This window comes from Pipistrellus hanaki (assembly GCF_964339955.1).
Source record: "Pipistrellus hanaki genome assembly, chromosome: 16".
NCBI lineage: Eukaryota > Metazoa > Chordata > Mammalia > Chiroptera > Vespertilionidae > Pipistrellus > Pipistrellus hanaki.
In genome coordinates, this window is record NC_140518.1 from 14143684 (window position 1) to 14170463 (window position 26780).

The window sequence follows — 26780 nt, forward strand, 5'->3', positions numbered from 1 at the left end:
GGGGCGGGGCCGCGGCGCGCAGGCGTGCTGGCGGACGGCGCCTGCGGCTCGGGATGGAGGGTGAGTGAGTAAACAAGCCCGGGCCGGGCGGTGGGGCCGGGCCTCGGCACCTCGCCACCCGGTACCTCGGAGAGGAAAAGGCGGAGGGCTCAGGGAACTGAGAGGAAGCGGAGGGCACAGCGCCTGTCTGCCGGGGTAACGGGGCGGACACCCCCCGATTCTGGGGGCTGAAGGAGAGGGGGTGACGGGCCAGCGAGCCCCCGGCGAGGACCACGTCTTGGGGCCGGGAGGGCGGTGTGTCCGGGAGGAGGAGCGGCGGGGGCGGGCCCGGGACGGGACGGGAATCCCGTTGGAGGGCGGGGTGGGCCAGGTGGGCGGGGGCCCGGGCGCAGGGAGGGCGTGAGTGGGCGGTGGCACCTGCGGGGACCCCTCCCCGCGACCTGGGGCTGTGCCCGGGGAGGGCCACACACCCCGCCGCGGCTCGGGAGGTGTTGGAGGGAGGGGTTGCAGTGGAAAACAGGGCCGGGGCCGGGGTGAGGTGAGCGAGGTCCTAAGGTGTAAAATATAAGGGGGCGCTCCCTCTCGGGGTGCAGCCGGTGCAGAAGCCTCCTTAGGTTTTGGGGCTGGGCCCTGCTCGCCTCCCCAGTCCCAGCCCCGAGTGAGAGGCAGCTTCTCTCCAAATTTGGTTTCCCGACCATCCCTGCCCACCCCGGAATTCTCCCCGGGATCAAACGGTAGAAGGGAAAGTTCCTTGAAGCAAAAATAAAAAATTAAAAAAGGAAGGTGTTGTATTTGGGACATGCCCGTTAGCAAATGTGGGACAAACTTATTTTGGTAAAAGAAGTGACTACTACCGAGACATTGTTTCGGGGTCCGGAGGGAGGGGAGGGATAGGGAAGGATGTTAGCGACGCCGGTGGGATATTGAGAACGTTCGGGCTTTGATAGGTGAAATGTAAGCTCGTAAAGGGAGTAGCTTAGGTGTGGAGCCTAGCGCGAGAGGAGGAGGAAAAGGAGCCGCGGCGGAGGAGCTCCTGCGGGCGTAGGAGGACCGCCTTGTGAGCGTGGTCTGTTCCCCCGCGTCTTTGAAGAGAAAAATCCCCCACCCGGTGCCTCTAAATTTAGGAAACCAGCATTGCATGAAGTTTCCAGCCCGAGAAGGTGCTGTAAGACGTTCTGTAAGAGCCTGGCTGTTTAAGTCTTGGGAGTCCCCAGGGCTAGGATGTTGTGTCATTGAAACAGATTACTTAGTTACATAAAAGAAAGTGTGTTCAGAGATAAGTAGCTTTTTGTAAACACAGTTACAATAAAGGAAAGGACTATCTATAAAGTTGTAATAATAACATTATTACCAAGGTTTATATTGCGTGTGTGCGGCGTCACAGTGTATACTCTCCCGGGACAGGGATGTTTGTCTGGCTTATTCACTAAGCACCCCAAACAGTGCCAGGCACACAGTAGGTGCTCAGTACATATTTGTGGAATGCATAAAGAGTGCGCACATCTCTGGGGCTGGCAGTTGGAGATCTGGGCCCTGATTCTGCTACTAACTGGCTGAGTAGTTGTAGGCCAGTGGTCGGCAAATTCCTTAGTCAACAGAGCCAAACATCAACAGGACAACGATTGAAATTTCTTTTGAGAGCCCAAATTTTTAAACTTAAACTTCTTCTAACACCACTTCTTCAAAATAGACTCCCCCAGGCTGTGGTATTTTGTGGAAGAGCCACACTCAAGGGGCCAAAGAGCTGCATGTGGCTTGTGAGCCACAGTTTGCCGACCTTGGTTATAGGCCAGTCATGGACCTTATGCTAAAACACAGCTTTAAAACCGGCTGAGGTTGAAATTACTTCTTCATTATGGTATTATTTGATTTCTCTTTGAAACAGTACTAGAATAAGGAGCCTAGGATTAAAACATGAAATTTACTCTCAGTCACTTTTGTGAGAAGGGAATGGGGGAGAAATGTAGTTGGACTGGTGTCTCTCACCTTACTTGCCTTTGAATTAGCATGCCTTTTAAAAAGTATTTAATATATCATTTTTTTCTATTTAACTTTTGATATCTGAAATCTGGCTTCCTTTTCCTGTGGGTAACTGTTTTTGTTCCTGTTCAGGCTTTATATGAAACATGTAACAATTTATCTAAGTAGTATGTGTTTTTCCTGTCTTGGACTGTTTTAAAATTTTCTACTTTGTTAACTAGCAACTGCCAAAAATGTGTTGGAGGCATCAACACTAAAAACACATTACAGCCCTGGCTAATGTACTCAGTGATTAGAAAGTCCGGGTTCTATTCCTGCTCAATCAATGTGTCTCTCACATTCCCCTCTCTCCCTCCCTAATTCTCCCTCTCTCCATTTCCTCCATTCCTCCCACACTCTAAAGAGCAATAGAAAAAAATGTCCTCTGGTGAAGATTAACAAGGCAAAAACAAAACAAATACACATTACATTTCTACATAGCGTAGTTTAAAGAGAAAAAAACGTATGTGGAGAAAGGTGAAGAGAATTATACCAGTTAGATTAGGGTTGAGGGGAGAATTTAAAAAAGAAAAGCTGCTCTTAGGGAATACCTCCATTCAAGAAAGTCCCAGTTGTTTTTTCCTTTTTAAATTTGTTCAGATTGTGTTTTGGGCTCTTTTATACCTTTGCAATCCATCAAACTGTCAGGACTTCAGTGCTCTAAACCCAAAAGTCAAGAATTACTTAACGGATAATTGGAGTTAAGTGCTTCTGGTGTGTTGTGTTCTCTGACACACTTACCCTAATACTTTGTTTCAAAATGGAATAATTAAAACGGTCTTGTTTAATTGAGTGATAATGAGCAGAATTAAGTATTAATCACTAAGTATTAAACTTTGTGCTAGTGTAGTACAGAATCAGCCAAGATGGAACTGATTCTGTTAGGAGATTGCTTTAACTATTATAAATCTCTAGAGGCCCAGTGCATGAAATTTATGCACTGGTAGGGTCTCTAGGCCGGAGATCAGGGCCAGTCAGGGCCTCCTTTCCCTGGCTTCTGGCTAGGGCCTCCCTTCCTTGGCTGCTGGCTGCTGATCATTGCCTTTCTTAGTTCCTGCCGCCTCCTGGTGGTCAGCACACATCATAGCGAGTGATGAGTCGCCCTGTTGAACTCCCATGGGAACAATTTGCATATTAGGCTTTTGTATATATAGAATATATAGATTATTGTATATTTGTTGAGTCTCATAAAAATTAATGCTGCTTTGAATTTTATTTCCATTGTCTCTACTGCAGATGACCTTATTTTCTTAATTAAACAATACTAAAAAGTATTAGTGGTATAATTTTATATTAAATAAGGATTCAGGGGGAAAATTTCACAGCTTTCTGATTGTGAGGGTTTTTTTCTATGTGTATGGTGCCCAGAACCTCAAACTAATAACAAATATAAATATCTTGGAGGAGTGTGAGAGTATAAATTAAAGATGTGTTTAATAGATCTTAGTTGAAGGATCGATCATTATATACCTAGCCACAGAGTTGATTCTAACAGGAATGTTGATGAAATTGGTCATCACCAGAATAACTCATTATGCTTTACCAGAGCTGTTGGCAGAGGTAGATTCACCCCTATTGTTTATGTTTCAACACCACCATAAACTGAAAAGAAGAGGATGAGATGGAAAATTTAACATCTACAGTGCAGTTTACCCAGGCATTAATAAAAATTATTTATTCTAAAAGAGAAAGTAGTAAAGACGTTGAACTTGACCCTAAGCTTCTGTAAACAAACAAACACCTTTATGTGGATGAAAGAATTTCATAGTTTGGAACTTTTATATTCTGATTTCAGTCTCTCTGAGTTTAAGGATATTGTTCCTTAAATGTTTTATCTCCAAATATTTCAATAATGTTTTCCCGTTTTCAACTAATGACAAACTACATTCTAGGTTTGGCCTTTGAAGCAAATTGAGAGCAATTTTCTGGGGAAAGATTTCCAAGTTTTTATAGCTTTCTTTTCCTGAAGATATCTGACTTGTAAATAGGTAGTTAACATTTCCAGTTATCAATTTTTAAAAAGACAAACCTTATTTTCTTAAAACAGTTTTAGATTTACAAAAAAATTATAAAGATATTACAGTGAATTCCCATATAACCCACATCCCGTTTCTTGTATTATTAACATCTTACTGTGGTATACATGCAACATTTTTTATAGTGATTGAACCAATATTGATCATTCTACTATTATTCATTTTGAAGTCACTCAAGAGTTTTTTTTTTAAAAGGTGAGATTGGCCCTGGCCGGTTTGGCTCAGTGGATAGAGCATCGGCCTGCAAACCCAAGGGTCCTGGGTTCGATTCAGCCAAGGGCATGTAACTTGGTTGGGGGCACATCCCCAGTGGGGGGCCAATCTCACCTTAAAAAAAAAAAAAACTCTTGTGGCCATCTCCTCTAAGAAATCTACACACACACATACACACTGGAAACTGTGGATTATATTCTTTTCCATTACTTGATCTCCAGTTTCAAATGGATACAGCAAACTTCCCTAAGCTCACTATTTCAAAAAGGGAAATGAGTTCCAAAAAGAATGGGAAAGAGATTGCAATTAAAACCCATTTTTAAAGGAGGTTATGATGATTCACCAAATTGTGATCCACAATGTTTGGGTCATTTGCATCTCAATAAGAATAACCTAATGTTTCTCAGGGAGTCACTTTTGTCTTATATTGGACCATTTTTTCATTTCCTGGAGTAGACTATTCATTGTTCGGCAGACAGTATATGAACAACTACTTAATATTACAAGTGAGTGTGATGTTTAGTTTTATCAGTCAAAAAGAGGCCCTCTTTTGACCCCATTCCGTAGAGGAATGAGAACTATTTAAGAGATGTAGGAGGAAGAGAGAGGTGAGGCAATTTGTAGGAAAGAAATTCAGGTCAGCTTAACTTTTTATATCCCATCATCTTAGCACTCTTGGATTCAAATTCCTAGATTATGTTGTGTCATTCTCTTCTTCCAGAGAGAGAATGATTAACTCACAGGGAATTCTGTTTTTACAAGCTTGAATCACTTGGTTGTGAAACAGTGAATCTGTCTGTGTTTTGCTATTCCTTCCTTCCTTTACTTATCCTCTAAGTTTCTAATAGCATTATACCAGTCTATGTGCATGAGATGACATGATCATGATCTGATTGTGGCGCATGTGTGACAGTGGGTTAAAATTTGCTGTTTTCTTGTCTGTGCTATCAATTCTTATGGGGGAAAAGCAGGTAATTTCAAAATGATCCATTAGGAAAAATATGATATTGAACTCCAAAAGAAAATGTGATATAAAACTCCAAAAGAAACTAAAAAAAAAAGGTCTGAAACTTTTAGTTTCTGTTTCAGATTTTCGCTCTTCATAGCTCCTTGTAATATATTCAGAAACTTAAAATTTTAGGTGAAATGAATTAAACTAGTTCTCTAGGAAACCTAAATAGTTTTTACTATAGAGTAAAAACATATTCCTGTAAACTTTATTGAACTTTCACATGCACACAAAATTTGTTCTTTTTCTAAAATACTCTATGGGCGGCCTGCAAGCTAAGCCTAGAAACTGGTTCAGAAAAGCAAAATAGCAAATTTGGTAATTTTGAGAATATATTTGTACACATGACTGGAAGGATAGAGTTTAAAGGACCCTCCCAATGGCATCAAGTGTTATTCAGACCTGATTTGCGTACAGAAATAATGGTAGCAGAGAACTCAAACTCTTCATAGTTATGGAAGAGCATCCTGCTGAAAGTATCAGGTTCTAAATATGCTCCACTGACTTAAATACTGTTCTATTCTCTTAAAAAGCTGAATATTTGTTTTGCCTTTATGCCTTACCGTTCCTCTGAAGAACAGAAGGCACATTATATTGGACACTTCCGCTTGCATTCTGAGGTAGGTAGAGTATAAGTACTTCTTTAAAACTGAATTTTATTCAAACACACAAAGTTATTTACACTGTTATATATTTTAAAATTTCTTGTTGACTTTGAGATGTAATTATGCTATTGTCATGTCCACCTTTATTGCTAAGGGTGTGGTAGATTTAGATAATTTGGCAGGTACAGTTTTATAGTGTGGATGTTTCCATGCACCTCTTTGATATTAATTTAATTCTTGCTGAACATTTCTCGTAATCATGGTAATAAGTAGGCTTCAAAATTTCCAGGTAATCCAAGTTTCTAAATATCTGAGACAACTTTTTTTCTTTTAAAAAAATATATTTTTTTAATTTTTTACAGAGAGGAAGAGAGAGGGATAGAGAGTTAGAAACATCGATGAGAGAGAAGCATCGATCAGCTGCCTCCTGCACACCCTTTACTGGGGATGTGCCTGCAACCAAAGTACATGCCCTTGACCAGAATCAAACCTGGGACCCTTCAGTCTGCAGGCTGAAGCTCTATCCAGTGAGCCAAACCGGCTAGGGCTGAGACAGCTTCTTGAGGTATGGGAGGAGGCGGCTGCTAAACATATCCCCCGCCTTCCCCTTGGCCTGCAGAACATCTTCATCTGTGTCCACTCAGTTGGGGGTTAGGGTGGTAATAAGATCAGGAATTGCAGACATGAAATCTTTTAATTGAAACTTCCTGTTGAACTCATGGATTTGGGTTCTTTAAGTATATGTTTTTAAAAATATAATAAATATAGTAGGAATGAAAGTATAACTGACAGTGGTTGAGTCTGAGGAATGCTTCATTTCCAGGCTGTAAAATGCTATTTCTCATCTCCGTCTCTCTTAGATTACAGCAAAATGGATATACCAAATGCCCCAACTTCCAAATGTATCACTTATTGGAAAAGAAAGGTTAAGTCTGAATACATGAGACTTCGACAACTTAAACGGCTTCAGGCAAATATGGGTGCAAAGGTAAAAAGTAATTTCCAAGCGAAAGGTTCTGTATTTTCACATATTGATCCATTGTGGAGAGGTGGAATTTTTTCAGCTTTTCTCTTGAAATCCTAACTACTTTCTTTTTTGCCTTTGCTAGGCTTTGTATGTAGCAAATTTTGCAAAGGTTCAAGAAAAAACCCAGATCCTCAATGAAGAATGGAAGAAGCTACGTGTTCAACCTGTTCAGTTGATGAAGCCTCTGAGTGGGCATCCTTTTCTCAAAAAGGTACTTCTGGGTATCTACGCTCAGCCTTCCTTTCTTCCTTGGACTTGTATTTGTGATTAGAAAATCAGCAAAGATAATGGATACAGTTGTTATAATGAACTTTGAATAACCGGAATGGTAAATTTGTAGCTTAAAGAACTTTTTTGCCTATTGTTCTCCTCTGTTAATGAGCATAATCCTGAGTTTTTCATAGATAAAAAACAAGACATTTGCTGTCTACTTTCCTGGGTTGTGTGTTCAAGCTTCAAATCAACCATTTTTTGTGCCTTGTTTGGCACTTTCCTCGTTTTGATATTGGAAAAAAGAATGCCTTGGATAATGGACAGAAATATATTGATCAAAGGGATATCCCTTATTGTAAATTTACACATAATAGTTTCCTAAAGAGATAATAATTTTAAGATATAAAAGTCAGGGAGTATATAGAGAATAACTTTATTTTCCAAAGCAAAATATGACTATACTTTCTTTTGCTTCCCCTTGTACTGTCCCCATTACCTGTGCAGCTAAGTTGTGGTCTGCTGCCTTAAAGTTTAGATCTTCAGGAAAACTTCCTCATCTTCCTCCTCATCTCTTAGGACTTTCAGAGGTCCTTTGCTCTTATGTACAGCCCAAGGAGACCAACAGTTTTAGGTTGAAATAAACATCAAGTTTTAGGTTGAAATAAACATCAAGTGGGATTTAAAATAAACATCATTGAGTATGTGCTGGATTGGGTAGAGGATACAGAGGTGAATAAGAGATAGTTCCTACTTTCCACAGGTTTATAGCGGTTCCTTTTAGAAGCTGTTACAAAACCCTCAGCTTCTCTGTTTGAAAGAACTGGAAGGATACTGGGATCATTCTGGAAGGAAACCCCAATTCTCTCGAGTTGTGTGCTTGCCTTTCCCTCTCCATATCATTGTTTATATTTCAGTGTACCATTGACAGCATTTTCCCGGGATTTGCAAGCCAACATATGTTAATGCGGTCTCTGAACACAGTTGCATTGGTTCCCATTATGTATTCCTGGTCCCCTCTCCAGCAGAACTTTATGGTATGTATTGAAAGCAATGTGGTAATTGTTTAAACTATGATTTTCTTAAGTTAATATGCTGGCACTCCTCTTAAGGTAAATATTGTCTGAGTACATGTAACAAAGATTGAATATGCAGGGCAGAATGCTTTTAGAGTAATTTATTTACTCTAAAAAGTATATTGCAAGTTGCTCTAACTTGGTAGGTATTGTGTGCTCTGAACTATACCTCTGCACTGATGATGGCTCTTTTTTTTGAATGAGTGAGACTGGGCAAAACTCCAGTTTTCCCTTACTACCTTGTCCAATTTTATAACATGTGCAATTAAATGCAGTCTAAGTCAGACACTTGAGGCTCAAGCAGGTTGACAACTCCCTGCTGATGGCTCAATCCTTTCTAAATCCTCTAAAGTCAAGATGCTATGAAAGCCACTGAGATAGATGAGATGCACAGGGACCCACAATCCTTTCATCTGGCCTTTATGCTGACTCCTACTAGGCTTATTTGTGGTACTGATAAGCAGTCTCTAAATACTGCCATAGCTTATCATCTGCCTGGTGACAGTTAACAGTTCAGCAGAATAAAATATGGGTTTACAGAAGGGAATCCTCAGAATCAAATTTCAGAGTAATTTTACTCTGATACTTGAGGATTTTAAGAGTGACTGTGCTCTCTGTTGAATCAAAAAAAGAAAAAAGCCATTAGTATCGCTTATTACCAGAAAATATTGTAGTTCATGCACTGCAATTGACTTTAGGTTCCCACTGAGTGCACGTGACATGAATTATTATATTTGTTATTATGATTATCAGAGTGGTTAGTCTTAAGGGCATTGGTGGTTCAGTGGTAGAATTCTTGCCTCCTACGCAGAGTGGTTAGTCTTAGAGTATATAATAAAATACCCAAAAATTTATGGTTACCCAGTTTCTGTTCTAAATATTTTAGTTATATTGCAGATTATATTTTTGGAAGCCTTCCATCTCATTTAATCTCTATGTACAAGAAGAATTAGAATTGAAGACTTTTTTTTTTTTTTTTTTTAATAAGTTTTTATTTTTCATATTATTACAAATGTTCCTTCCCCCCCCCCCCACCATTGCTCTCCTCCACCAGGTTCCCACCCCACCCTCTGCCCTTTCCCCTCTCCCCATTGTCCTCATCCATAGGTGCACAGTTTATGTTCAGTCTCTTCCCACGCCCCCTTCTCCCCTTTTCCCCAAGAATCGTCAGTTCACTCCCCTTCCATACCTCTGATTCTATTATATTCAACAGTTAATATTGTTCATCAGATTTTTTTAATTTCCTTGGTTTTTAGATTCACTTGTTGATAATTACGTATTTGTTGTTCATAATTTTTATCTTTGTTTACTTTCTCTTCTGAAAGAACCCCCTTCAGCAATTCATATAATTCTGGTTTGGTGGTGATGAACTCCTTTAGCTTTTTTTTATTAGTGAAGCTCTTTATCTGGCCTTCGATTCTGAGTGATAGCTTTGCTGGGTAGCTTATTTTTGGCTGTAGGTTCTTGCTATTCATCACCTTGAATATTTCTTGCCATTCCCTTCTGGCCTGCATGGTTTCTGTTGAGAAGTCAGCTGACAATCGTATAGGTGCTCCTTTATAAGTTACTACCTTCTTTGCTCTTGCTTCTTTTAGTATTCTCTCTTTATCTTTTGCTCTTGGAATTTTAATAATGATGTGTCTCGGTGTGGTCCTCTTTGGATTCCTTTTGTTTGGAGTTCTGTGCGCTTCCTGGACTTGTAAGTCAAATTCTTTCACCATGTGGGGGAAGTTTTCTGTCACTATTTCTTTCAGTATGTTTTCGATATCTTGCTCTCTCTCATCTTCTGGAACCCCCATAATTCTGATGTTGGTTCGCTTGAAGTTGTCCCAGAGGTTTCTTACATTATCTTCAATTTTCTGGATTCTCTTGCCTTCTAGCTTCTGTGGAGGAGTGTCTTCTGGCTCTTTATGTTCCAAATCTTTGACTTGATTCTTGCGATCTTCCCTTCTGTTTTTAGGACTCTGTAGAATATTTTTTATTTCAGACAATGTATTCTTTATTTCTTGTTGATCCCTTATCATTTCTTGTTGACTCCTTATTAATTCTAGTTGATCTCTTTTCATATCCTCATAGGCCTTATCCATTTTTTCTAGGAAATTCTTGAAAAACCTTATAAGCGTAGATTTGAACTCTATATCCGGACGCTTTTTGTCCTCCATTTCTTTCGTTTGTGATCTATTTTGTTGTCGCATTTCGCAGTTACAGATGGGACGGGGTTTCAGGGTGGAGCCTGCAGCTTTGGCTTCCGTCAGCCCCGCCCTATGCGGGTCCTTCAGTGCTCGCTGCCGGCGCCTCTGAGAGAAAGGTGCCCTCGATTTTCGCCTGCTGCCAAACAGTCTATGCTCTCCCACAATGAGCCCGGTATTGGGGTTCAGTTCAGTTGGAAGTGGAGTTGGAGGTGGCGTTCAGAGCAGTCTGGAGCCCCAGTCTCCTTCCCGTCAGGGCAATCCCGCGGCACAGCCGACCGTCCCTTCTCTGGGGGCAGTGTGCGCGCCTCCGGGACCTCCTTTCTCCGCTACCCCGGGGTTCCGACTTACAGCCCAGCTCCCTATGGCTGAGCCTGAGTCCCCGGGGTCTGGCCCAGAACTGGGGTTCAGAGCAGTCAGGGGCCCAGCACAGTCGGAGTTTTATCTCCTTTCCGCTAGGGAACGCCCGCCAGGCACTCGGCCTCCCTCCTCTCCGGCTCCGTCCTCTTCGCGTGCACCGCGTGTCTGCGTACCTTAGGCTTTTACAGCTCCTCCGTGCTTCCTTCTGGTTTTCTCCTTGCTTCTTGTAGGATTTCCAGTCAGTCGACTTTCCTGTAGTTCTGGGTAATGTCCATTTTATATTTTAGTTGTATTTTATTAAAATTGTTGTGTGCGGCTGCGGCTAGTTGCCTACCCGAGCAGCCATCTTGGATTCTCCCTCAGAATTGAAGACTTTTTAAACTGTTGTTTAGGTGATATTCATACTTATTTCACAATAATGTTTAGTGAATAAAAAAGTGATGATAGGCCGAAACCGGTTTAGCTCAATGCATAGAGCGTCGGCTTGGGGACTGAAAGGTCCCGGGTTCGATTCCGGTCAAGGGCATGTACCTTGGTTGCGGGCATATCCCCAGCTGATCAATGACTCTCTCTCATTGATGTTTCTAACTCTCTATCTCTCTCCCTTACTCTCTTTACAAAATCAATAAAATATATTTAAAAAAAAAAAAAGTGATGATGGAATCACTCTGAAAAACAAACGTACTACCAAATTTCAGGTGTTAGTGGAAATATCTTTATTAGTATCATGCAAAATGTTTGGTAGTTAATATCCTCCCGTAGTTAAACTTACTCCCCCCCCCAAAAAAATAAAATAAAAATAAAATAAAGTAGCATTGCCCTCTTCATTTGAGGTTTTATTGACAAAACAAAATAACAAGGTTTTTAAACTCAGGCCTCTGTGACCAAAGTCATTTTCAGGAGATTCAGGTAGCAAAAATGCTCAGCAAGTATTTCATTAAATAGAAAAGAGGAGGTGCATAGTAGATTCATGGAAGAAATCACATCTGGTTTGATTTCAGGTAGAAGATGAGACAGTTTTGTGCAATATTCCCTACATGGGAGATGAGGTGAAAGAAGAAGATGAGACTTTCATTGAAGAGCTGATCAATAACTACGATGGGAAAGTACATGGCGAAGAAGGTAATGGTGCTGGGCTGTTCGTGAGAAAACTGTTAGTATGTCAGTATGGTGCATCTTCTTTGGTCTGTTATCTTCCTCTTATCTCCTGCCTCCTGGTGTACACACCAAAGAATATTTCAGTGCAGCCCTAACCGGTTTGGCTCAGTGGATAGAGTCAGCCTGCGGACTGAAAGATCCAGGTTCGATTCCAGTCAAGGGCATGTACCTTGGTTGTGAGCACATCCCTAAGTAGGAGGTGTGCAGGAGGCAGCTGATTGTTGTTTCTCTCTCATCAATGTTTCTAACTCTCTTTTCTTCTCCCTTCCTCTCTGTAAAAAAATCAATAAAATATATATATTTTTAAAAAATATTTTAGTGTAATCACCTGGCTGAGAGTAGAAATTTTATAATAAAGGATTTCCAGTTAAATTGTAAAAGGAGTTTGGACATAAAAGGATCATATAGTAATCAGTGACGTGAGAGAAAGTTCAGTGTACAAATAAGTTTGATTTTAGAAGTTTTTCGTAAATCCATCCTAAGACATTTCTCTTCATTTTCCTTTCTCTGAGAATGGCAATGAGCATAACCTCTCTGTCCTATGGCTTTGATCAAGATATCCCCTGTATCTCTCAGAAATTGGTTATAATATCCTGACGTTCCTAAAAGAAAGTAATTTGGATTTAGTTGTAGTTTTAGTAGTAGTTTTTGAAAAGGCCGTTAGGGTGCAAGAACTGGAAAGATAGGGAGAGACTCCCCATGGATTTGCTCTTTTGACAATTTTTGGTGTTATGTTGCTGTTGAATGCATTTATCCACTACGCCCTCTAGTGTCCAAAGACTTTCTCCTACGATGTAGTAAAACCCCTTATAGTATGATTTTAGGAGGAAAAAAATGCTATCTTTTTAGGATAGTCACTACTGACTAGTTAGCAGAAAAACCAAGTATATCTTTATTTTATCATTCTTTTTCTCTCACATTTGTATTGTTTGCACATTTATGTGAGATTTTTGTGACTGCCGAAGTGAAGTACTCCAGTAAGAATAAAATTTATAAGTGGATTTTCCTCTGGTGGGCTGAACTATTGAGTTGTAAGAGCCAATCAAATTATTGTAATCCCCTGGTGTCCATATAAAAATGTCCACATGTTATCCACCTGGGCCTCAGGAGTGAATACAACAAAACTTTCCAGGAGGACTAATGAAATATGAAACAACCACTGTTCATCCATTTAAATCTTATCTTTCAGAGATGATTCCTGGATCTGTCCTGATTAGTGATGCTGTTTTCCTGGAGTTGGTAGATGCCCTGAATCAGTACTCAGATGAAGAGGAGGAAGGGCACAATGACACCTCAGACGGAAAGCAAGATGACTGCAAAGAAGATCTGCCAGTAACAAGAAAGAGGAAACGACATGCTATAGAAGGTAAATAGCACTTCTTCCTCATATAACTTTTTCAAGTAACAGGGAGTGGCCCTGGCCGAGAAGCTCAGTTGGTTAGAGCAGTGTTTTTCAACCTTTTTTGGGCAAAGGCACACTTGTTTCATGAAAAAAATCACGAGGCACACCACCATTAGAAAATGTTAAAAAATTTAACTCTGTGCCTATATTGACTATATATAAAGTAATTCTCTTGAATAGGAATCAAATAAACACAAAGAAAGTATTTTATAATTACTTTATTATGAAATATTAAGTAAACAAAATAGTGAAAAATTATAAAATTCTTGTCTTGTCTGCACCTACGGCACACCAGGCAACATCTCGCGGCACACTAGTGTGCCGCGGAACAGCGGTTGAAAAACGCTGGGTTAGAGCATCATCCTGATATGCAAGGTTGCAGGTTCAATCTCCGGTCAGAGCACATGTAAGAATCAACCAATGAATGCATAAATAACTAGAACAACATCTATGTTTTTCTCTGTCTTTCCCTCCTCTCTTCCACTTTCCCTAAAAATCAATGGAAAAATATCCTCGGGTGAGGATTATCAACAACAAAAAAGCAGCTCTAATCAAAATGCTGTGACAGCGGAAACCGGTTTGGCTCAGTGGATAGAGCGTCGGCCTGCGGACTGAAAGGTCCCGGGTTCGATTCCGGTCAAGAGCATGTACCTTGGTTGCGGACACATCCCCAGTAGGTGGTGTGCAAGAGGCAGCTGATCGATATTTCTAACTCTATCCCTCTCTGTAAAAAATCAATAATATATATATATTTTTTAAAATGCTGTGACAAAAGAAAAAATGACCAAACGGCTTTGTTTGTATACTCTGATTATAGATAGCACTCAGGAGCTTTTTGTCTTTTCTGATTCAGGCAACAAAAAGAGTTCCAAGAAACAGTTTCCAAATGACATGATCTTCAGTGCAATCGCCTCAATGTTCCCTGAGAATGGTGTCCCAGATGACATGAAGGAGAGGTAGGGGAGGCTGCCCCACTCAGGCCATGTAGAGTAATCAGGCAAAATTTTCATTTAAGCCTGTATCTGGTTAATAAAAAGCCTTGCTTATGGTAAGTGCATAAGGATTTACTGCACTTCTCATTATTTCTTGCTTACTTGCTTACCCTAAATACCCATTTCCATATTAAGGGTCATTGTTTGCTGGCTTTTGAGTAAGTCTGGGCAGAGAACTTTTTGTACTTCTGCCATTTTTCTGGAGAGTTACCCTAGCACCATGCTTATTAAATATTTCCCTCCCCTTCAGGCATATGCCCATCCCAGCATAATTACAATGTTGTACTAACTCAGTTATACACCAATCCATCAACAAGACTCAACAACTCCCATCCTCTCTTAGCCAGCTGTACCTGGATGATCCTCAGTACTCAATCTGTATTTTCTCGGTTAAGACATTCCCTTGGAAGGAACTCTCATCTCTCTTTTCTTAAATAGGTACCGAGAGCTAACAGAGATGTCAGACCCCAATGCACTTCCCCCTCAGTGCACACCCAACATCGATGGCCCCAATGCCAAGTCTGTGCAGCGGGAGCAATCTCTGCACTCCTTCCACACACTTTTTTGCCGGCGCTGCTTTAAATACGACTGCTTCCTTCACCGTGAGTGGGGCTACTCTGAAATGCTCTCCTGTTTTCTATTCCCAGCCACCATTTCCTTCTCTTTATTTTAGTCTATCATATAGAATTCCCGGCTTCTGATCTGATGATGGTTTTACAAAGAACCAATCAATTTTCACTTGTTCAGTTATAGTGCAACATGCTTTGCATGGTCGGGACAGAAAAACCAGCAACATAATTGTTTCTGACTACCGCCTAGCTTTGAAAGGATCATGTTGATATCAGAAATGATTGGATTTTGTGCACTTTGATGGTGACTGTTTATCTCCAGATTCTCCTACACTAGCTCCCTAATTCAGTTTTGTTCCTCCCCATCCTGTCAAGTGGATGAATCGTTGGAAACAGGACAGTGTTGTGTTTTCCAGCTTTTCATGCTACCCCTAATGTATATAAACGCAAGAACAAAGAAATCAAGATTGAACCAGAACCCTGTGGCACAGACTGCTTCCTTTTGCTGGTACGTTCTTAAGCTGTTCTATTGTTAACTGTGGAAAATTGAGCCGGAAATGGTCCTTGGGCTTTCTGTCCCTGGCAACACAGTACATAGCACTTGGGGGTTATAAAGTGCAAATGAAACATGACTTCCCAGTCAGTGTGGCTCAGTTGTTGAGCATTGACCTATGACCCAGGAGGTCACAGTTTGATTCCTGGTCAAGACATATGCCTGGGTTGCGGACTAGATCCCCAGTAGGGGGCATGCAGGAGGCAGCCAATCAATGATTCTCATCATTGATGTTTCTATCTCTCCCTCTTTCTTCCTCTCTAAAATGATTAAAAATAAATAAAGCCCTTGCCAGTTTGGTTCAGTAGATAGAGCATCGGCTTACAGATTGAAGGGTCCTTGGTTTGATATGGTCAAGGGCACATTCCTCAGTTGCAGGCTTGATCCCCTGGGCATGTGTGGGAGGCACCAGTTGATGTGTCTCTCACATCGACGCTTTTCTTTCTCTTGGTGTATTAGGACGATGCTCTAACCAACTGAACTAGCTGGCCAGAGCTATGTTAAACATTTTGAGGAAGAATATAAGTAATTCTGTGTATGTTGTATCATAGCATAGGCACATAGTATCAGATTCAATTCATTTCAAAACTTTTCTTTTGGGATTTCCTTTAGTGCCTACAGTATATTATTTTGAATATCCTTATTAATGGCAAATGCTTATCATTTACATGTAGTTTTAGTTTTTATAAACAGCTAGAAATCTTTGGGAACCAAGTCTGGTAAGAAGATAGATAATCAAGCTGAATGATAGTTATTTGGTCTTTTTTTAAAAAAAACAAAACAAACATAGCTATAAAGTAACAAAACAGTATTCCTCCAAATTTAATATACTAGTTTGGGGGGAAGTTCCAAAATTAAGTAGTAATATTGCACAAATTCAGGGATTACATATTTTATTACTGAGACAGAAGAGTCCTAATCCTTGTACCCACTCTGGAACAATTAGCTATATACTCTCAAGCAAGTCCCTTCCCCTCTCTCAACCTCATTACCACTATAGGACCATGTGTTCTCAAGTTCCAAACAGATAATATGCAAATGAATTTTAGATACAGCTCACTGGAAAGTTGAAAATGCATAGATTATATATTTTTAAGATTGCTTTATAGGTTAGCTCTTTTGTGAAGAGGTACTATATGTTTCTAAGTTTTTAGAATGTTTGCTAAATGGCTGTTAGATGATCACATTTGTATGGTGCAAAGGACAGGATCATTGCACGTAAGCACAGATACTGAAGAAGATGGTTTGTGATGATGGGATAAATACAGTGATTCTGCGCCTACTCCAGTTTCCTATGTCCATTGCAGGAAGGAGCAAAGGAATACGCCATGCTCCACAACCCCCGTTCCAAGTGCTCTGGTCGGCGCCGGCGAAGGCACCACATGGTCAGTGCTTCCTGCTCCAACACTTCAGCCTCTGCTATGGCTGAGACTAAAGAAGGGGACAGTGACAGGGACACAGGCAATGACTGGGCCTCCAGTTCTTCAGGTACAGTGAACAGAAAACGATCTCTTCTTACCACACAAGAATTCTGGTAAACACTTAATATTACTATTTATTATAGTAATAATAAAAGCATGACATGCTAATTAGACTGGACAGCTGAAAGACCTTCCGGACATCATTCTGGAGGTCCTTCTGGACAAAGACGCTGCAGCAGGGTCCGAGGCAGAGACGGTTAGGAGTGATCAGGCAGGCAGGCAAAGGTGGTTAGGGTGATTGGGCAGGCAGGTGAACAGTTAGGGTCATCAGGCAGGCAGAGGGGTTAGGGGTAATCAGGCAGAGAGGCAGGTGAGCAGTTAGGAGCCAGTGATCCCCGATTACAAGAGGGATGTCCAACTGCTGGTTTAGGCCCAATTTTGCAGGATCCCTGTGGGATCTGGCTTAAACTGGCAGTCAGACATCCCCCAAGGAGTGTGTAGGCCGGGCTAAGGGACATCCCCTACCCCTCCGTGCATGAATTTTGTGCACCGGGCCTCTAGTGTTTTATAAAATTGTTAATTCTGTCCACAGGTTTATCTATAAACAGTGGAGACGGGATATTTTTATTCCTAACTAGGCTGCCTTTTAAATAAAGTACTTCTGAGTTCACAGCCAGCTACTGATGACAACTGCATTCCGCCTTCTTCTGTTTCTCTTTATTTTTTCCTCTCTTAGAGGCTAATTCTCGCTGCCAGACCCCCACAAAACAGAAGGCGAGTCCAGCCCCACCTCAGCTCTGTGTAGTGGAAGCACCCTCGGAGCCTGTGGAATGGACTGGAGCTGAAGAATCTCTTTTCCGAGTCTTTCATGGCACCTATTTCAACAACTTCTGTTCGATAGCGAGGCTTCTGGGGACCAAGACGTGCAAGCAGGTACTGTCTGAAAGCGGCAGGAACAAGCTCAGGCCCTGCTTTCCTCACTGCTGTCAGCCCTTTGCCATCCTGTAAGCTGCCTGTCTGGAGAGAAGCTGTCTCAGGCTCAGTCCCTCGTGAGTCTGTGCTTCTGGGCCATGAAGTGGGTCTCCACACAGGGAACCTCCTGCAGAGGCCAGGCCTGGCAGTGGTTGGGGTCTGCTCCCCTCCTTGCTGAATTCTTATTCATGTCTTTAGCTACGATCTAACTCTTCTGGATATTTCAGCACACTTAGCTTCTTTTTTTGATTCCAACATTTTCTTTTAAATATGTATCTATTTCCTAGACTCCCGGGTCTTTCTGGGGATGTTCTTATCTAGTGTGCTCCTTCTCCTCAGCTGCAGTGCTGTTCCCGCCATCAGTCTCCTCATTGCTTTATTCTACAAATATCCTATCACAAGTTTTTCTAATTATCACCCCAAAAGCTAGGCCTGGACCTCGCCCTTCTCACTCATACCGCCACTAGAGTCACGGTTGAAGAGTAGCCACTCATACTCTGAAGGCAGGACAAGACTGCGGTGAGAGCATGCTGTAGAAACGGGCTAGGGAGATGGTTGTTAAAGCCAACCCGTCCAACAAGAAAGAAACAGCAGAGCTTGTGCCCTGCTCACGGCTCCTAATTCTAGAGGAGACTCTGTGCCCTCTTCTTCATGCTTCCTTTACCCAGAACAAGCAATAGAACCATGCATGGACGGGCCCTTTGCTTTCATTGTGGAGCTCAAGCCTATTTCCCCGAGGCACATGTTAGCATAAAGATCTAACAAAGTAGGCCTAAACAATTTTTATGCATATTTTCCTGAGTAGAGTATCTATACTTTTCACAGAATCTCAAAAAGATTTATAATATAAAAAAAAAGGGGGGGGGGGAGACTAAAAATGAATGCTGTCAAGGAAATAAGCACAATGAATGGGAACCAGCTTTCCTGAAATGCTGTCCTACTGAAATGAGTTCAAGGCTCTGATGCCGTTACACCAACAGAGGGAGCTAGTGCTGGTGTAGGTCAGGGCTTACTCAGTTACTCACGGTACACAAAGTTGCCCTTCCCAAGAAGAGAGAGAGACTGTTGCTAAAAGTCTGCCCACACTCAGGGTTTGGTAGGCAGAGCAGTAGATAAAAGCTACTAACCAGGAAAGCTGTAACTGCTATTTCTCCTTTCTCAAGGCAGGATAAATAAGAATTAACTTCAGAGTCACTGCCACTCTGTCTCCCTGTGACTGAAGAAATGCTCAGTCAGCTGCCTGGGAGCTATGAGAACCCTCCTAAGCCCGGCGCCTGGCTGGGCCACTTATATGACCGCCTCGCTCAAGAAGGAGTGACAGGTTCTGTTGGATTTCTCTTCCAGGTCTTTCAGTTTGCAGTCAAAGAATCACTTATCCTGAAGCTGCCAACAGATGAGCTCATGAACCCTTCTCAGAAGAAGAAACGAAAGCACAGGCAAGAGCTGGACAAAGCACTTTCTGTGGCAGGCTGTTCCCTGTGCCGTGACCTCCCCTTGGACTTCCCATTTGCCTCTCTCTGTAGCCACGGCCCATCCGTTCGGCATTGCGTAACCGAGGGCCAGCCTTCTCATGCTCCCGGTGGGTCTGTTCCTTGGCCCAGCCTTTCTCCTGATCATGAGCTAACTTTGGTTTTCTGTTTAAGCTCCTGGCCAACAGAACATGAACTGGCCTCACATTGAGGCCTTTTTCCTTGTTGCTGATTAGTTAATCACTGTACTCACTTCTCAACCCTGGCTAGGGTTGTTCTGTTTTTGGCACTTGTATTATTTTTCTAAGTTGCATAATAACTCTGTTTGCTAGCTAGCCTTTGCTTGGAGTTGGAAGTTTTTTGTTGTGTTTTTCTTTTTCCTTGTTTTTCGTTGTTGTGTTTTTAAATTGACATTCTGCCTGGCTTGGTTCCCTAATGCCTATCACCTACTGAAGAAAGAAACTGACAGATTCTAGGTATAGAAGGGAGGCCCTGTGGCTGCTCCCTCTCAGTTCCTTCACTTAGAGCATATTCCTGAAAAAGCCTTCTCCACTCCCCACCCTGAAACTCCCCCACCTTTCCACCTCCCCAAAGGCTGGGGAGAGGAGGGACAATAGATTACAATAGACATAGCGGGCTGGGCTTTGTTTTGGGTCTGTCTCTTATTTTATGTATGTTTGTCTGTTAAGGGTAGGTTGTTCATGCTTAAGTGTTGAGGCATAGGCCAGCTGGATTTGGGGTGGACTGTAGCCTCCCTGGACTAGAGCGGGAGCCTCCGGGGAAGCGATTTGGGAGGACACTCCCCAGTCCCCAAACTGCAGCTCCTCAGAGTAGGTCACAATGTCCTTCACCTGAATCTACAGATTCCCCAGGACCATGACCCAGACCCATCCTGTCTTTTTTCAGGTTGTGGGCTGCACACTGCAGGAAAATTCAGCTGAAGAAAGGTAGGTTCCAGCAGGGCCGCCTTCCGCAGTTCAGCTTGAGGTCTGAACTGTGAACATCCTCTCCCCCCGTGCAGCTGCACTTGTTGACCCTACACCGCTTCCGCAGGTTACAGTTCTTCTGCAGCAGCTGAGAACAGCTCAGCTTCTGGCTGCAGCTGTGGAGACCTCTTAGGAGGTAGAGTTACGGGCCTTGTGGTCTCTGGCTTTCATGGTTTGCCATGTGCCAGATCCTAGACTTCATTTAATGTTCAGAATAGCTGCACTATAGTTCTGGACTATTTCTACACTTTTGCCGCAACACAAACCACCCCATTATAGCTTATGAACAACCATCACCTAGGACTGCCATCATCAGGTGCTAGATGTGGATCCAAGGTTACGGTAGATCAAACCTTTGAGTCACACTCCGGGCACTAGAGAGGGAAGGCCGCTAGGGAGCATGAGCGCAGCAGTGCCCTGGTCTACTCTTTTCTCTTCTAGACAACTCTTCCACCCAAGTGTACAACTACCAGCCCTGCGACCACCCAGACCGCCCCTGCGACAGCACCTGCCCCTGCATCATGACTCAGAATTTCTGTGAGAAGTTCTGCCAGTGCAACCCAGACTGTAAGAGCTCTTCCTTTTCTCCTATAGTCTGCCAACACAGCCGGTCCCATGCTTCCCAGGTTCCCCTCCCCTCCTGCACCTTTTGCTGCTGATGGGCCTTTTGATATTCTCTTTGCTGTGTTTTAAGCATTCTACAAGAGACTTAAGATATGGAAAAGTAATTAAAAAAAAAAAAACCTTATGCGTATGATTCTAAAAGCAACAATTATACAGATGCTTTCCCAACTTTACCTTCCAGGGCAGAAGTAAGAAACATGGGCATCTTTTTCCTTACAGTGCAGACACAGCCTCCCTTTCCAGAATGTTTTGTAACATGTACAGGTTACAATTCTGTGTATACTTTAGTTTACTATCTGGAATTTTAATATCGGGCTGGTCTATATGTCAGCAGAAGGTAGGATAGGGGCTAAAGTGCTTCTCTTTTAGCCACTCCCTTCCCCCACCAAGGCAGTTTGATGGCAGCCTCCAGAGCTTGCAGAACTTGGTGCCCAGGCAGTTGTGCTAGAGATATATCTCCTAGCCCGTAGCAGTTATCAGTCTTAACCACAGCAGAGGGGAGGGCTGTGGGTGGAGTGGGGTGGCATAGAACGGATGTCTTCTGTTCTCAAAGTGGTTTTTGTTTTGATCATCAGAATTTACCAGTGAAAAACGCTGATTTGATTTTTCTGGGGGCACTAGCTCCCTCCCTTCCGAATTCCACCAAGGAGGAAGGAGAGCATTGTTGGGGAATCTCTAGGAAATATACCTCCATAGTCATGCCTGCTTTTTTTCCTCTCAGGCATGAGTGTTGGGAGGCACTCCACATTCTTTGGAAAATTTTGAGCATATGGTTATTGAGAAGGGAACGTCTCTCCTATTTTGGCAAATATCCTTGAACACATAACATTCACTTTTCTGCTGTCCCGTGAGTCAAACCCAGTACTAGCCTGCTTCTCTTCCTGACCTCACCTGTTGTCCCACCAGGTCAGAACCGCTTCCCCGGCTGCCGCTGTAAGACCCAGTGCAACACCAAGCAGTGTCCTTGCTATCTGGCCGTGAGAGAGTGTGACCCCGACCTGTGTCTCACCTGTGGGGCCTCAGAGCACTGGGACTGCAAAGTGGTTTCCTGTAAAAACTGCAGCATCCAGCGAGGACTCAAGAAGGTGAGGGCTTTTCTCCAGATTGCCCGCCGGGTGGTGGAGTGGGAACGACTGAACAGTCTCCAGCAGCCTGTTTCTGCTGGCTCCTTAGAGGGTTTGCACATGAACGTCTTGGTACATCCTAAACGACACACTTTTACTAAATTAATGAGGTGTTCTGTCCCAGTGATGGATGAGAAAAGCGACCCCCTGAACCAGCCAGGCAGAAAGGGGCAGAGAGGATGGACTGGTCCCTGGTGTGGTCTATTTTTACTTGACACTCAGCAGTGAAGGTCCACAGGTCTAGAGGAAGAGGGGGCATGTTTCCTTTCACCACTCCCTTTTCTGTTTTCCCTCCCAGAACAGAATGGCTGAGGCCTTTTTCTGTTTTCAGATCCTCTTAAAGAACAGTTGCTAGTTCTTTCCACCATGCTCTCCGCCCACCATACACATGCACACCCAGCACACACACGCCTTGTAGTCTGAGGTTTGACTCCCTCTCCCCCAGCACCTGCTGCTGGCCCCCTCAGATGTGGCCGGATGGGGCACCTTCATTAAGGAATCTGTGCAGAAGAACGAGTTCATTTCTGAATACTGTGGTGAGGTGAGTGCTATTGGTTTGGCCCATACTCTTATCTGGGGAAATACTGATGAGAAACCTTGATTTTCTGTGGTCCAGACTTCTGTGAACTAATCTCTAAATAACTCAGCTGAATTCTCATGTGGACTCAAGGGGGATCCCACAGAACTGTTTGCAATCCTGAAACAAACCACTCTTCTTTGACTCTGGCAGTTCAGGCCATACAGGAGGTGCAGGTGGGGGGCTCTCTTCAACCTTAACACTGGCCAGCTTGGGTAGGGATTGGAAGGAAATAACCCGAGCTCAGTATGTTATGATTCTCATCGTGATGCTCAGTAAGCACCTGTATGTGACACTGCCCCTCCCACTCCTGTCTAGGGACAGGGTATCATGCCTTGAATAGACAGCCTCATCCCCCTGTTTGTTCCTTGTCTATCTCTGCAGCTCATCTCTCAGGACGAGGCTGATCGACGAGGGAAGGTCTATGACAAATACATGTCCAGCTTCCTCTTCAACCTCAACAATGGTATGGTGTCTCTCTTTCTCATCCCAAAGTAGTCTTGAGCATGTCTTCCCACCAGATGTCCCTTGTTCTGGTCCAGGTTCAGATCAGCTCTGAATCTTCCAACAGATGCTCAGAGCAAGGTGGTGAGATTGAACTCAGAGAGACACCATGAGCCAGTTCACTTGCTTTGGGAGAACTTCCATTTCCAGGTTGTGCTTGTAAATCAGAGCACTGAGCACTTACACCTCAAAAATCTCCCTCCCTAAGGAAGATCTGGGGGAGATAATAGATCAACCGAAGGACTTTTATACATGCATATAAGTATAACCAATGGACACAAAACTCTGGGGAGGGAGGGGATGTGTGGGAGGGAGGGTGGGGGGCAAAAATAAAAAAATCAATAAAATATATTAAAAATAAATAAATAAATAAATAAATAAATAAATTAAAAAAAAAAAAAAAATCTCCCTCCCTAGATGGAAAGAGGAGATCCATAATTCCAGCAAAGGTGGCGGGGGATAGGGGGAGGGCAAAGGGGGTGTTCCCATGTGAAGCTGCATTCTTATACTGCCTGCTTTCCCAGCTCCTGCTAAAATTCCCATTGGATCGTCTTGTTTCTGTTACTGTTTGACTGATTTTAAATTGAGGCTCAAGAAGCTGTGGAGTTGCCTGGTGAGTTCATGGTCTTTCTTGGTCTACTTTATACAGACTTTGTAGTGGATGCAACCCGGAAAGGAAACAAAATTCGATTTGCAAACCATTCAGTGAACCCCAACTGTTACGCCAAAGGTGAGTTCTCAGTGACTGACCTGGAGGTGGACTGGGGATGTATGCTTCATTTACTATGATCTCTATCCATGATTAACTTTTTTTATAGCTGAGTTATTCTTTGTCCAGAGATAATCATGATTAATGTCTGATATCATTTTGATTCTCTCGGTTTTATAATCTTTTTTTTTTTTTTTTACTGAATACATTATAAACATTTTTTCCACAAACATGAGTCTTTTAAAGATAATTCTTTCTCCATATCACTACCCAGAGAAAGAGATCTAAAAGCATAGAGGCAAAAGAAAAAGAAAGAAAAAGCACAGAGGCAACTCTATTGACTACTTTCTAATTCCACTTCATTTATGTTTTCACTGGGAATTTGGAGAAAATCAGCCCTGAATCAGTACTGATTTTTGATGTGGGGTTGACTAGGAACTTAGCCCTGGGTCTGTCCTGTTTGCAGTGGTCATGGTGAATGGGGACCATCGGATTGGGATATTTGCCAAGAGGGCAATTCAAGCTGGCGAAGAGCTCTTCTTTGATTACAGGTGAGGCAGCTGGGAATGGCCCTAGAGAGGTGGCCCCAAGGGTGGGAAGGGTGGCTGTTGGAATTGATTTGGGGTTAAGGTGGGTGACAGGGCTGCAGGAGGGGATCTCACAGTGGGCAAGGCTTTGTCTTTGTTCTGATTTCCGGTGCCTTGTCTCAGAAGGGGAGCATTGAAAACTGCTTTAAGAAGTGGGAGGGGAAGTTGTGAAATGGGAAGGGACTCTTATCTTTTTTATCACAAAAGCCTTGATAGTAATCTGGTTCCTCCTCCTGCTCTGGGACAGGTACAGCCAAGCTGATGCCCTCAAGTACGTGGGGATCGAGAGGGAGACTGATGTCCTTTAGCCCTCCCGGGCTCCATGCCAGCGCTTGGTAGCAGCACTGTCTTTGCTTTCGTGCACACACCACTGCTGCTCAAGTTTCCTGCACTTTGTGTTTCTCACACCAAGAAACCCCCACCCACTCCTCTGTAGTGTGGCCTCAGCTGAGTCCAGTAGAGACAAAACTGTCTCAGTGAGAGGGGAGGCAGAGGCAGCTAGGGCTTGGGCTCCCGGGAGAGAGAGTTGCCGAAGTCAGTGTTGCATCTCAGGCCTCAGAGGAAGAGAGCTCAGGTGGGAGGTGGGTGATGTATGTGTGATTTCTTGTCACCCAGGCGGTGGGCCTCAGGAATCAACTTGGACGGTTCCTAACAAGCATTAGCCTGTAATTGTAACTTTCCAAACTAGGTCCTTGTATAATTGAGTTACCAGCATATTTCTCTGTGGTCCTAAGACCTGGAGAAGACAGGCTAAGTGAAGTTTGGTACCTGGAGCTCCTGGGTGGTCTGGGTTAAAGGTGAGCTGGCAGGCAGCAGAGACTGAATTCAGGGGGAGGTGGGTCACCTTACTACCTTTTCCTTCCTGGCAGGGCTCAACCTGAGAGCGGGCTCTAAGTATAGATATTCAGTGCTGGGAGAAGGAAAGCTAAATGCCCTCCTTCCAGGGACAGTGAGAACCAGCCTGACAATAGTAATTAAACTGTTAAGCTTGAGGCCCAACAGGCTTTGAGAAACCTCTGAATATTCTGGAGATTTTCAGATGCCCTGGAGCAAGGGCCAGTGCATCCAAAGATCTCATGTAGCAACTCCAAAGTTCTCGTGTAGCAACTCCATTGAAGAAGCGCGGAGGGGGGTGCAGGCTGGTGTGAGTCCTCTGGCTCCCTGGATCCATAGTTGTCTTCAGGCCTTTCACTCCCCTTAGAGGCCAAGCCCATGGAGCCCTGTTATTTCTCTCTTCCATGGAGACGGGTACAGGCCTGGACTAGTGGGGGACTGGCGGTGTGTTTGACTTTCCTGTCTGTAGCTCCTGCTGTTGGAAGAGTTTGGAAGTGGGTGAGGGACTCCCAAATTGCACGTGTTTAGGGTGGCATCATGTGGGCACTACAGGCTGGCAGAGGGTATTTGAAGTGTTGAGAAGACTACCTGTGCCAGTCCATGGTGCCATTTTCTCTGGGATTTATGCAGAGCAAAGCACTTTATTTCTTTCAGAAGAGCTGTAGATTGAGGTAGAGTTTAAGCTAAGGTCTCGAGGTCCTTGCCCAGTTCCCTTTCCTGAGGTAGGGGGAAGAAGAGGGGTTCTGTCTCATCGCCTGATGGAATTTAGTGAGAAAGAAGAATTGAATGAGAAAGGGCCAGCTCTAAGAGTCTGTGGCTGTGTGCTGAGCTGGCAGGGAATAAGGAGCATTGTGTTGGGTAAAAAGGACATGGGCAGATACAGACTGGCCTCGGGAGTTATTAGAATAGGGAGCAGGCTTCTCCCTTCCCTCTGGGGAATCCGAGCCCTCTCTCCCAGTCTGTGCTGACCACTCCCTGCAACCCACTGGCTGTCCCGTGAAGCAAGAGATGGGATTCCCTCTGGCCAAGCAGCCGCCCAGGGGTTTTGTGGAGCATGTACACACACACGTGCACTCTCACTCACCTCCTCTCACTCACCACACTGTGGGCTCATGCACTCAGTAGGCATATGCCCAGCCCGCGCCTGACAGAGCCTCTTCCCACCTGATTGGGCCAGCCCCACCATGATTCTGAAATGTGTATCTGCTGTGGTTTGTAATCATTGTGTATTGGGGCACCTTCTAGCTGGACCGTGGGCTCTGACTTACTCACAGATTATAGGGGAAAACCATAGACAGATGAAGGAGGAGGAGTTAGGTCTGCCTGAAATGCCAGGGACTGACCGTGAAGAACAGGTGGGGGAAATTACATCGAGCCTTTGAGAGGCTAGACTGACCCCACCCTTGCCTCAGTGTGCAGAATCACTGTGGTCAACCCCCCCTTCCCCACTGTCAGACCACTAATACTCCTGCTCCTTCTTCCCGCCGTCCTCAGCCTTTAATGACGGGTGTAACCCCTCCCCCCAGACATGCAATGACGAATGGAGCAAGGTGGC

The 26780-nt window shown here is 43.5% G+C and overlaps 1 protein-coding gene across 5 annotated transcripts; it reads left to right on the plus strand.

Moving 5' to 3' along the window:
• Positions 1-25773, plus strand: EZH1 (enhancer of zeste 1 polycomb repressive complex 2 subunit; the record flags this gene model as incomplete). Of its 5 annotated transcripts, none has more annotated exons than XM_084861826.1 (21): positions 1-60; positions 5811-5897; positions 6743-6870; positions 6992-7120; positions 8037-8156; positions 11746-11866; positions 13092-13268; positions 14158-14260; positions 14735-14898; positions 15282-15373; positions 16726-16906; positions 17576-17772; positions 19156-19247; positions 20187-20227; positions 20708-20833; positions 21797-21975; positions 22460-22555; positions 22976-23057; positions 23745-23825; positions 24271-24355; positions 24639-25773. In XM_084861826.1, the coding sequence occupies exons 3-21, from the start codon at positions 6754-6756 to the stop codon at positions 24697-24699; spliced, it is 2244 nt and encodes a 747-aa protein (XP_084717952.1). In that variant the 5' UTR covers positions 1-60; positions 5811-5897; positions 6743-6753. The 5 variants fall into 5 exon arrangements, with proteins under 5 accessions (XP_084717952.1, XP_084717956.1, XP_084717954.1 ...); XM_084861828.1 differs by having other exon boundaries at positions 5-60; positions 5859-5897; XM_084861829.1 differs by having other exon boundaries at positions 47-195; positions 5859-5897.
• Positions 25774-26780: the final 1007 nt, after the last annotated feature.